At 45.9% G+C, this 12696-nt stretch overlaps 1 protein-coding gene across 1 annotated transcript in view; it reads right to left on the bottom strand.

Annotated features, from left to right (window-relative positions):
• Positions 1 to 12696, bottom strand: part of hat1 (histone acetyltransferase 1) — a 40066-nt gene that overhangs the window by 26462 nt on the left and 908 nt on the right. The window contains exons 2-6 of the mRNA XM_072493630.1: positions 8560 to 8748; positions 7969 to 8040; positions 5783 to 5858; positions 2951 to 3071; positions 1576 to 1755 (exon numbers count right to left, since the gene is read on the bottom strand). Coding sequence (XP_072349731.1) covers positions 1576 to 1755; positions 2951 to 3071; positions 5783 to 5858; positions 7969 to 8040; positions 8560 to 8748 — 638 coding nt within the window. The remainder of the gene's footprint in view (positions 1 to 1575; positions 1756 to 2950; positions 3072 to 5782; positions 5859 to 7968; positions 8041 to 8559; positions 8749 to 12696) is intronic.

A 12696-nucleotide genomic window follows, 5' to 3' on the forward strand; every position in this document is an offset into this window, starting at 1 on the left:
CCGATGTGTGTCCTGTACACAAAAAGGTCAAATCCCACTCAGGAAATGATTGCCCGATCAGCCTACAACAAATAACTAGTGCCTTTAATGCAGTAACCACCCCAAATTATTAGACATACATTTAACACCAAACCACAAAAATGTTGGGAAAAACACGGTGGTGCAGTGGTTAGCACTGTTGCCTCATGGTGCCGAGGACCCGGGTTTGATCCCAGCCTCGGTCACTGTCCGTGTGGAGTTTGCACACTCTCCCCATGTCTGCGTGGGTCTCACCCCCACAACCCAAAGATGTGCAGGGTAGGTGGGATAAAAGTTTGCTCAAAGGAGGTTTGAAGAAGTTTCTTAATGATAGCGATTGGTTTGGAGGAGAGATTTAGGAAGGGAATCCTGACAGCGGAGGAATGAAGAGAGGTAGAGCTGGGAGTCATCATGATGAGAAATAGCAGAGAGACAAGGACAGATTCTCAGCGGCAGGATGAATATTGGACGTCACTCAGGGTATAGCAATTTAGATTCATTTTATAACTGGATTGTGGTTGTTCTTCTCCTTTCCATAATGGTTTGATTTATTTCTGTCATAGATCATCTTCAAAACCAGTCAGCACCGCAGTACTTGCGCCAATCTATTTCTTCCGAGATTTTCCTGGTCAATTAGGCTGAAGCGGTCCCTCAGGGAAACGCAATACCGGTTTGAAGGGAAATCCTTTTTTACGGAATGAACTCCGCCCCGACCAATGTTGTGAAAACTGGATTTACCTGCACTGGTTGTTCCCAGATGCATAAATAAGATCCGTTCCCTGACTCGAGGGAATGAACATGGGGGGCGGGGGGGGGGGGGCTACATGTGGAGAAATGACCAGAACATGAGGGGCTGGTTAAATGGCTCGGCTGCTGCAAGCAATGCGCTGGAACAGATTAAATCATTTGGACATAATTGAACCCGCTAACCCATCAACTGTACAAGCCATCCAAACCGTAAGCAGGCCTCCAGATGTGTTTTAATTAACCGTGGCTTTTGTGTTTTACCTTGTATTAAAGCAAAGTTCAGATGCTGAGTTCTGGTACAGTTAAACACAATCTGACTAATTTGAGAGTTTAATTTCTCGATCTCCCTGGTTAGATCAGATGCAGGCCATCAGCATAAGCACCTAAAATCCCTATGTGGCAAACCCCTGGCCAACTCTTAAAGAGGACCTACAATAAAAAAGGGGGTTAGAGATTCAATGGATAGATGCTGGCAGCCATGGAATTATTGCAGTAAATATGTGGTGAAATCACTACTTTAAATTATATTGGATCTGAGGGCCATGACTGTAACTGGACAGACATCACTGCTTAATTACACTCTAGATGTGAAGTCCATGCATGAAGAATAAAAAGCCAGCAGAAATCATTGTTGAAAGGTGAACAGCACGGTCAGACAATCACGGCCTCAGTGAAAGCTTGCAGAGACAGTGAAAATCGGCATCACTCAGCAGTGCAGCGCTGGCAATGACAAATGTCTGTACCAAACAGCCAGAGAATATTCCAGCTTCATAACAGCAATGCACACCCCATTGTGTTTCTTCCACTCACCTTATAAATCTCATAGCTTAACTCCAGTCCCTCCTTCTCATCATACACGGTGTATGAGTGAATGAGCAATCCAAATGGTCTGAAGGAAGCGTCCTTTTCCAGCTGAACAATAAACTCATCAAGGTTGATGCAGTAACCAGCTGGGATAAATTCTAACACTTTACTTTCAACATTATCAACCTAGATAGGAACAAATTGTGTACAGTAAACTACAGGGCTTTATGCACATCGAAAGCAGTTTCTCTTTCCCCTCCCTCTAATTGTCTTCAGAAAATCCTCCTTGGCAATGCTGCCATGTCTCAGTCCATTGAATCAACGTGTAACATGAACAGCAAGGCCAATTCACTTTCCTCAGAGGGGGCGCTTTATCTTCCAGTCTGTTGTAGTATTTAACTAGAAGACAAACTGATCCTTCTTCCACATCAGGCAAGGCCCTGCAGGATTTATTACACGGTTGGAAAACAAACCCCTCGGTGCACTGTGAACACATTTAGTTCAGTTAAAGTTATTTAATCAATCACACGGCCTTAAGCGTTACTATCTGCCCATCATTCCTCCGTTTCTTTTTTAAATGGATGAAATGACTGCCACTCTGGAATGGAGACAGTCTGCCCCAACATTCCCAAGCATGCATGGTCCAATTTCAGCTCTTGGTGTCAAAGCAGTGACGTCACACTTTAGAAATCACTGTTCTGCCCCCTTGAAAGACTCTTGCTGTGGCACATTTCCACTGGTATCACCAGCTCTACATTGGCAGCTGTGATGTGCGAGTCCAGAGAGCCAGTGGGACATGTAACCGAGGGAGGGGCAAGAAGAGGAGAAAGGAATATCATAATCAAAGACTGATCTTTTTATAATAATAATCTTTATTGTCACAAGTAGGCTTACATTAACACTGCAATGAAGTTACTGTGAAAAGCCCCTAGTCGCCACATTCCGGCGCCTGTTTGGGTACACAGAGGGAGAATTCAGAATGTCCAATTCACCTAACAAGCACGTCTTTCGGGACTTGTGGGAGGAAACCGGAGCACCCGGAGGAAACCCACGCAGACACGGGAAGAACGTGCAGACTCCGCACAGACAGTGACCCAAGCCGGGAATCGAACCCTCACTCGACATCCACAAGAGCACTTTCTGGTGATGGTCAGGGTTGGAAACACTGCCAAATCTGCCCCTCCCTAACTCGGGGAGCACGGAGGTCAACTCTAGCCTGGACTGCCACAAGACGCCCGATGCGACTAGTGATAAAAACGCATTGCAGAACCGTGCTTGTATAAACAGACTGCAGTGTCATGATGCAGTACATAATCTCAGCACTGCTCGGGTTAGCTAAGACCTTGCGAAGACAAGCAACCGATACATTTCAATAGCCTACCTCTACGTTGTCATATTTTTCTATAACTTTGCTGGAGTATTTGATATTGAAGAATGTAGTGAGGCTGCAGGTACTGTAGTACAATTGGATTTCAAGGTCCTTGTAGCCAAATACTGATTCTCTGCAGGCAAAGCAGAAATAACCACATGTTGATAGAGAATCTGCAGAAGTTAGATTTATTTTCTCTTTACTTTAATCCAGGGCCATTTATAAATCTCAAATGAACATATTTACAGTGGCCATGTTTAGCGCCTGATTTATATCAGTACTGCCTCAGTAGAAACATTGCTATTGGATCTGAGCGAACAAGCCGTTTGTGCAGCTAAATGTATCTTTGCTATTCCTCGTCTGTTTAAAAAAAAAAACTTGCGTCATTTGCAATCGCAGAACATCTCAAAGTGCGGTACAGCCAATGCGGTACTTCTGAAGAGTAGTCACGGTTGTTACGTAGGAAACGCGGCAGTCAATTTGCGCACAACTAGATCCATACACAGCAATGTGAGAACGACTGGATAAAATCTGTATTTTAAGTGCACTGAAATTTCCCGGCAGATTGGAAAATGGTGATTTGCGACTTTGGAGCCAATGTTTGCGCAAATGCTGCTGAGCGTGTCTCAGTATAAATGAGAAGTGAGCTGCACTGTGGAACAGCTTGAGGCGTTCCGTTAATATAGAGGGAAATTGATGAGCTCTTCAAATGATGCAACAAAACAGCAAGGTGGCTCACTTAGCAACTTAGTCGATAACAAAGGTGTCAGGACACAGCTGTTAGTATTTGTATGGTGCGAAATAATGGAGACATAAAAATTGAAAGATCATCAAACCATTTGTACCAACTGTATATTAAATTCAACACATGCAAAGAACATTGCACTGAAAACACCCATGCCAATCTCTCTGAATTGGATGTCCCATTGCAAAAATCAACACTTACTTGCAATATACGATAGGAGTTCCTGGCATCGCAGGATACCAGCAAAGAGAGGGCTGGGTATGTGTGTATTATACAGCAGAATACAAATCGATGGAAAACACGATTAAAGTACAGTGTGCGGGTCAGACGCATCTTACGTACTGTTCCTTGAGAAAATGTTCAAGTGATAGAGGGAAATTCCACGAGGCTGACTGTCAGGTGGACTAAATTTTTTGGGGAAACTGGAGACTTGAGCTTTTCATCCGAAAAAGGTAAAGAAGATGGACCAGCGCTGTCCTCAAGTTCCGGATTAGCACCCGAATACGGTATTGAAGGAATGTCCTTTTTGTGGACAATAAACCAAATAAATTGCCTGCTCAGATGTATGATGAAAGATCCCATGGCACAATTTGACTAAGATCAATGGGTTTACCTGGTACCCTGGGCAACATTTCAGATTATTATCTGAATGGCTATAGATTGAGGGAGGGGAATGTGCAACGAGACCTGGGTGTCCTTGTGCACCAGTCGCTGAAGGCAAGCATGCAGGTGCAGCAGGCGGTAAAGAAGGCAAATGGTGTACTGGCCTTCATAGCGAGAGGATTGGAGTACAGGAGCCTTGGTGAAGTCACACCTGGAGTATTGTGTGCAGTTTTGGTCTCCTTCTCTGAGGAAGGATGTTCTTGCTGTGGAGGGAGAGCAGCGAAGGTTTACCAGACTGATTCCAGGGAAGATGGGACTGACATGCGAGGAGAGATTGAGTTGGTTAGGATTGTACTCACTGGAGTTCAGAAGAATATGGAGGGGATTTCATAGAAACCTATAAAATTCTAACAGGACAGGACAGGGTAGATGCAGGAAGGATGTTCCCGATGGTGGATGTGTCCAGAGCCAGGGGTCACAGTCTGAGGATACGGGGTAGACCATTTAGGACAGAGATGAGGAGAAATTGCTTCATCCAGAGAGTGGTGAACCTGTGGAATTCGCTACCACAGAAAGCAGTTGAGGCCAAAATATTGTATGTTTTCAATAAGGAATTAGATATAGCACTTGGGGTGAAGGGGATCAAAGGATATGGGGGGGGGGGGGCGGGGGGGGGGGGGGGGAAAGAGTGGGAACTTGTTACTGAGTTGGATGATCAGCCATGATTATAATGAATGGCGGAGCAGGCTCGATGGGCAAAATGGCCTCCCCCTGCTCCTATTTTCTATGTTTCCATTAGTGGTTAGTTTGTTCTCAGCTACGAGTTGAGGTTTACAGAAAACTACACTGCTTTAAACCACTCACTGATCAACATCGCGGTTAGATCCACAAGAATGGTTGACAGAAAAAAAAGTTAAAAGAAAGATTTGCATTTATATAGCGTCCTTCAGTCTTCAGGATGTCCCAGTGCACCTTACATCCAATTAGGTATTGTTGAAGTCGGCGGAATAGCAAGTTTTGTACAGCAAGGTTCCACAAACAGTAATGAGGCAAATGACTATATAATCTGCATTAAGTGTTGGTTGAGGGTTGAATATTTGCCAGGATATGGAGGAGAACACCTGTACTTTGAAACAGTGCCATGGGGTCTTTTATGTACACTTGAGAGTGCAGATGGAATCTTGGCTAACATCTCATCCAGGCAGTGCAGCATTCCCTCAGTGCTGTTGTGGGAAGGTAACCCTGGATTATGCGTTCAAGTCTTTGGAGTCAGACAATTAACTCACAACCTTCTGACTCAAGAGGCAAGAGTACGGCTGACTCAGTCACAGCTGATGCTGTGCTAAACCAGGTAAGCTAGAACCACAAAAGAGCACAAGGCAAACAAAAACAGCCACTTCTAGAACACAATATGAAAACAGAACACAAACAAAGACTAAAAGCTTGCAACACCTTGTATACTGTCAACAGGATTCAATGCAATACAAATGACATACTCATCTCCAAACACTTGGTGACTGTATAATGGACTGAAGCTTGTGGTCTCATCCTCCAGGTCTTCAGCAAAGCGAACTATTAATATGGAAAAAACACATCATACTGTGGAGAAAGACACAGCTGAACCTATTCAATTAAGGCATGCTAGACAGATTCTTGATTAACAGGGGGGGGGGGGGTTGATAGGTTATCGCGGGCCGGCAGGAATGTGGGGACGATGTTACAATCAGGGGGGCACGGGAGCACAGTGGATAGCACTGTTGCTTTCCAGCTCCAGGGTCCCGGGTTCAATTCCCGGCTTGGGTCACTGTCTGTGCGGAGTCTGCACGTTCTCCCCGTGTCTGCGTGGGTTTCCTCCAGGTGCTCCGGTTTCCTCCCACAGTCCAATGATGTGCAGGTTAGGTGGATTGGACATTCTGAATTCTCCCTCTGTGTACCCGAACAGGCACCAGAATGTGGCGACTAGGGGATTTTCACAGTAATTTCATTGCAGTATTAATGTAAGACTACTTGTGACAATAAAGATTATTATAGATCAGTCACGCTCTTATTGAATGGTGGAGCAGGCTTGAGGGGCTGAATGGCCTCCTCCTGTTCCTTGGGCGGCACAGTGGTTAGCACTGCTGTCTCACAGCTCCAGGGACCCGGGTTCAATTCCAGCCTTGGGTCACTGTCTGTGTGGAGTTTTCACTTTCTCCCCCTGTCTGCGTGGGTTTCCTCCGGGTGCTCTGGTTTCCTCCCACAGTCCAAAGATATGCAGGTGGATTGGCCATGATAAATTGCCCCTTAGTGTCCAAAAGATTAGGTAGGGTTACTGGGATAGGGCAGAGGCGTGGGCTTAAGTAAGGTGCTCTTTCCCAGAACCGGTATAGCTCCCCCCCATAACTTTAGAGTAAATTCATTTTTTTCCAATTAAGGGGCAATTTAGCGTGCTCAATCCACCTAACCTGCACATCTTTTGCGTTGTGGGGGCGAAACCCACGCCGACATGGGGAGAATGTGCAAACTCCACACGGACAGTGACCCAGAGCTGGGATCGAACCTGGGACCTCGGCGCCGTGGGGCAGCAGGGCTAACCACTGCGCCACCGTGCTGCCTGTCGGTGTAGACGTGATGGGCCAACTGGCCTCCTACTGCACTTTCGGGATTCTATGATTCCGAATTTGTATTACTACCCGATGGTTACTTTTAACAGTTCAATATGTACAGAAATAGTATACCCCCAGGAATTCCATCAATAACGGGAATGGTCTACCCCAATGAGGAGTATACGCTGATTCATGTCACTGAACATAATAAACGACTTCCCAGCAACACCTGGGTGTCCTTGTGTCCCAGTCGCTGAAGGTAAGCATGCAGGTGCAGCAGGCGGTAAAGAAGGCTAATGGTATGTTGGCCTTCATTGCGAGAGGTTTCGTGTATAGAAGCAGGGATGTGTTGCTGCAATTGTACAGGGCCTTGGTGAGGCCACACCTGGAGTATTGTGGGCAGTTTTGGTCTCCTTCTCTGAGGATGTTCTTGCTCTCGAGGGAGTGCAGCGAAGGTTTACCAGACTGATTCCAGGGATGGCGGGACTGTCATACGAGGGGAGATTGACTCAGGTTGGGATTTTTCTCGCTGGAGTTCAGAAGAATGAGGAGGGAATCTCATAGAGATTTATAAAATTCTAACAGGACTGGACAGGATAGATGCAGGGAAGATGTTACCAATGATGGGTGTGTCCAGAACCAGGGGTCACAGTCTGAGGATTCAGGGTCAACCATTTCGGACAGAGATAAGGAGACATTTCTTCACACAAAGAGTGGTGAGCCTGTGGAATTCATTACCACAGGAAGTAGTTGATGCTAAAACATTGAATATGTTCAAGAGGCGGCTAGATATAGCACTTGGGGAGAATGGGATCAAAGGCTATGAGGAGAAAGCAGGATTAGGCTATTGAGTTGGATGATCAGCCATGATCGTGATGAATGGCGGAGCAGGCTAGAAGGACCAAAATGCATCCTCCTGATCCTATCTTCTATGTATGTATCTATCTCTACCCCCATTTGTCACTAGTTTGTCACAGATTGCATGGTCAAATCCAGCAGCATTACCCCCTTTCTCAGTCACCCTTCCGCCCGCACGGTCTCAACATAAAGGAAACAGTTTGCAGGTCACAAGAAGATTCTGTGTTTGAAGCACATACCTAACTTTAGCCGAATAGCCTTGTTGGTATCGCACTTGTATTCTGCTAACTTCTTTTCCAGGTTCAAAATATCTGCAGAAAATAAATCAGATAAAAACAATTAGGAAAAAAAAAACACCATTGGAATTTGACTAAGTGTGAGCAGTCCTGATCAAGGCTACATTCTATACACACACACAACCATCTCCTGCCAAAGATTTAATAAGCACAGAAGCATTAAGTGCAGCAACATTGCCAGGATCACTGGGGAAGATCCCGGCATCAGAGCACAATGGGATAGGATTCCATTGTCTATTACTGCACTGATGTCAGCTCCCAGAGACTAGGAGGTTTCAAGAGATCCAAGGCAGGATGCTGGAACCTAGTGGTATTGGGGTGAGGATCCGAAAGCTAGTGATTTGAAACAAACCTGTTGGACCTTAACCTGGTGCTGTAAGACTTCTTATTGGGGTGAGGAGGTTCAAGGTTTGAACGTGCTGGTTGGAGTATAGGGTTAGGAAGCACTGGGAATATGACCGAGGAATTTCTGTGCGCTGAGAGGGAGTTGCAACATCTAGGAATGGCCGGGGAGAAGTTAGGAGGACTGCTGACATTCTGGGGTGTCTAGCAGGGCGCAAGAAAAAGGGGGTTGCTGGCCTCTGGGAGCATATGGATTGTGGGAAATAAGGTTGCGAACACCTTTGACTGCAAGGAGAGCCCAGGAGAACGGATCACAAGCTGCCAGATTTTGAAGATTCAGGCTGCCATTCTCCAGTTCCTCCACACCACCATTTTCCCCACCTTGATTCAAGCAAGCACAATATGTTCATTAGAATTAATTGATGGATAATCGGAGACTGAAGATGGGTGACTTTGAAATTCCTGGAATGTATTAGGAACGCACACTCAAGTGAGGCTGCTGAATTTGTATTTAATTTTTTTAATATAAAGTACCAAATTATTTTTTTTCCCTAATTAAGGTGGCCAATCCATCTACCCTGCACATCTTTGGGTTGTGGGGGTGAGTCCCACGCAGATACGGGGAGAATGTGCAAACTCCACACGGACGGTGACCCAGGGCCGGGATTCGAACCTGGGACCTCGGCGCCGTGATGAATTTGTACGTAATTAACACATTTCTATCAGGAATTAGCCCACAAGGGCGGCACGGTGGCGCAGTGGTTAGCACTGCTGCCTCATATGCAGCCAGAGTCACCTCCTGACCCCCCAAAGCCTGGAGTGTGATGGAATACTCCCCACTTGCCTGGATGAGCGCAGCTCCAACAACACAAGCTCAACACTATCCAGGACAAAGCAGCCCCGCTTGATTGCTCCCCTTCCACAAACATTCGCTCCCTCCCCCACCGACGCACAGTGGCAGCCGTGTGTACATCTACAAGATGCACTGCAAGAACGCACCAGGTTTCCTTAGACAGCACCTTCCAAACCCACGACCACTACCATCTAGAAGGACAAGAGCAGCAGATACCTGGGAACCCCACCACCTGGAGGTTCCCCTCCAAGTCACTCACCATCCTGACTTGGAAATATATCGCCGTTCCTTCACTGTCGCTGGGTCAACATCCTGGAACTCCCTCCCTAACAGCACTGTGGGTGTACCTACACCATATGGACTGCAGCGGTTCAAGGCAGCAGCTCACCCCCACCTTCCCAAGGGGCAATTAGAGATGGTCAATAATGCTGTCCTAGCCAGCGACATCGCATCCCATAAATGATTTTTTAATAAAAGGAAATTAGCAAATAGGACCTCAAGGTAGTAATTTCTGGACTGTTCTCCCATGCCACGTCCAAGTGAGTAAAATGACTGTGGCTGGAGAGATGGTTCAGGAGGGAGGGTTTTCGATTCCCGGGCCAGTGGGATCAAATTTTGGAGACATGGGACCTGTAGGGGCTGGACAGGTTGCACCTGAACAGAGCCTGGACCAAATTCCTTGTGCAGTGATTTGCTGGCGCTATTGGGGAGGATTAAAATGAACTTGGCAGGGGGAAAGGAACCAACAGGTAATATTGATAGGCAAAAAAACAAGGCGTAGACAGAATTGGGAGAGACAGATAGAACTAGAGTAAGGAATAGTAGGTATTAGGTGGGGACAGAGCAAGAGGGAATGTAAAAAGGTCTAAATTAGGGTTATTGTGCACCGATGTCAATGTGCTCAATAAGATTGGTGAGCTGCATATGCAGACAGCCAAGTGGAAATTGTGGCGATAACAGAGACCTGGCTCAAAGAAGGGCAGGACTGGGTACAAGTGGGTTCTGGAAAGATAGGGGTTGGGGTTCTCCGCCGCCCCGATGCTCCGTTTTGCCGGCGCCCGAGGGATTCCCGACGGCGTGGGGCTGCCCTACAATGGCAAACCCCATTTTCCGGCTGGCGTACGGAGAGTCCGTCCGGCCGGTCAGGGCAGAAATGTGGCACGGCGGGGCGGAGAATCCCACCCAGGGAAGGGAAGGAAAGAGGAGGGGTGGCAGTATTGATTAAGGTGAACACTGCAGTTCGGGAGAGAGAGGATGCCCTGGAACAAAGAATACAGCATAGGCCCTTCGGCCCTCCAAGCCTGTACCGATCATGATACCATCCTTGGCCAAAACCCCTCAGCACTTCCTTATGCCGTACCCCTCTATACCCATCCGATCCATGTGTTTGTCAAGATGCCTTTTGAACGCCATTAATGTATCTGCTTCCACAGCCTCCCCTATTTTTCCAGAGTGGTTTACAGTGGTGTTCCCTGGGGTCATTGTTGGAGGAGTTGGGGACTGTTCTCCTTGAAGAAAAGAAGGTTGAGAGATTGGAGAGAGGTGTTCAAACTCATGAGGGGGGTGGGCAGAGTAGAAATGAGGAACTGTTGCCATTGGTGGAAGGATCAAGAACCAGAGGGCACACATTTAATTTGCAAAAGAAGGAATCACGATCCGAGGATATATTATCCACACAAGTGGTTAGAATCTGGAATTAACTTCCTGTGTGGTGAAGGCAGATTTAATCAAAGCATTCAGAAGAGAATTGATTATCCGAAAAAGAAAGATGTGCAGAGCTATGGGGAGAAGTGGGGGAGTGACACCAGGCAAATTGCTCCATCAGAGGGCAGCCACAGACACAATGGTCTCTCTCTGTGCTTTTACTTTTCTATGAATTGGGATTCTCTACCCCAGAGGGCTGTGGGATACTCCATCGTGTCTTAAAGACAGAGAGCAACAGATTTTTGATCTCTCGTTGAACCAAGAAATATGGGGAGTGAGCGGGAAAGTGGAATTGAGGTTAAATAGAAAAATCAGCCCTGATCTTATTGAATGATGGAGCAGGATTGAAGGGTGAATCGCCTTACATTCCTTCCCCCAAACGTGTTCATGGAATGTGTCACTGGCAAAGCCAGCATTTATTGTCCATCTTCAATTGCCCTGGATTTCTGTTGTCCACCCCCCTCGACCTGTCTATTTCACTTTGCAGCCTCTTTTGTGTCCTCACCTTCGTATTGTCAGCAAACATACAACAGCAAACATTATACTCAGTTCCTTCATCTAAGTTAATTACTATAGACTGCTACTATAGTAAGTAGCTAAGGGTCCAGCCCTGATCCTTGCAGTCCTCCACTAGTTACAGCCTGCCAACCTGAAAATAACCCAATCATCCATAGTGTGTTTTCTGCTAATACATCAACCTCAGCTCCCACAGGCCCTTAGCTTGTGCAACAACCTTTAATGTGGCACTTTACTGAATGCCCGTGAAACTCCACTGGTTTCCCTTATCACAACATTGGAATACGTACAGATGTTGAGGATCAGAATTGACAAAAATAATGGACTATTATGAAAAGGGTTCATCAGGGCAGCAGTAGAGATCCTTGCATTTAAGCTGGAGTGATTCAATAAGTTTGGAAATGCAATATGGTCTAGTAGTGTCAATTCTCAGCTTTAGTGTTAAATACAATATAATCTCCAAAGCACGGTCCCTAAAAACAGCTGATTGTGTGTCATGGGAGGGGACGTGTACTATCCAAAGTGATCGTTTTCCCATTCAATTAGGAAGACTGGCTATATTCCAAGGATAAAGATAATTTCTGGATCCTGTCAGTTCAAGATTGGCTCATAACCATGTGCTCCCACTGCTGTGGTCAATGCTGTATGTCGCGTTGGAATATTTGGGGCTTGTTTTAATTAAAGGCTACATTGATGTATACACATCTAACTAGGAGGCTGAACCCACATTATATTTAAAGACAGAATATATTGGACTAATAAGACCAGGGAAGTCAAATGGCAACCTTGTGAATTTTCTACCAGAACAAGCTCAGTGGTTGAAAAGTCTTTTAATTCTGGACTCGAGCTCTTGCAATGTAAATTAACAGATCTCACTCAGGTATAATAATTTAACAGTAGTTATCAGAAAAAGGATAAGACTTGAACAAACTGGTCCTTCCTTTCCTAACAATCGTCCATCTTCTAAATTGTACTCTTAACAAACTTAAGCATAATTTTCCTTTGCAGTTGTGTATTGTTGAAGAATAAAGTTCCTCCTCAAGTGACCTCAACTCTCGACTAACATTACTCAATGTGTTGTTACTGTTGATTATTTGTTGTTGTCTCTGGGATCTTGCTGTGTACAAGCTGGCTGGCCTTTACTTTTAAAACTATTTGAGCAGATGTGAGGCGCTTTGGGACATATTGCAGTCGGGAAAAGCGGATTTTAAATGTAAGTGTGAATGCAGAGCGAGGTTTCAGCCCCGACCTTTCCC

This window comes from Scyliorhinus torazame, chromosome X, assembly GCF_047496885.1.
Source record: "Scyliorhinus torazame isolate Kashiwa2021f chromosome X, sScyTor2.1, whole genome shotgun sequence".
Taxonomy (NCBI): domain Eukaryota; kingdom Metazoa; phylum Chordata; class Chondrichthyes; order Carcharhiniformes; family Scyliorhinidae; genus Scyliorhinus; species Scyliorhinus torazame.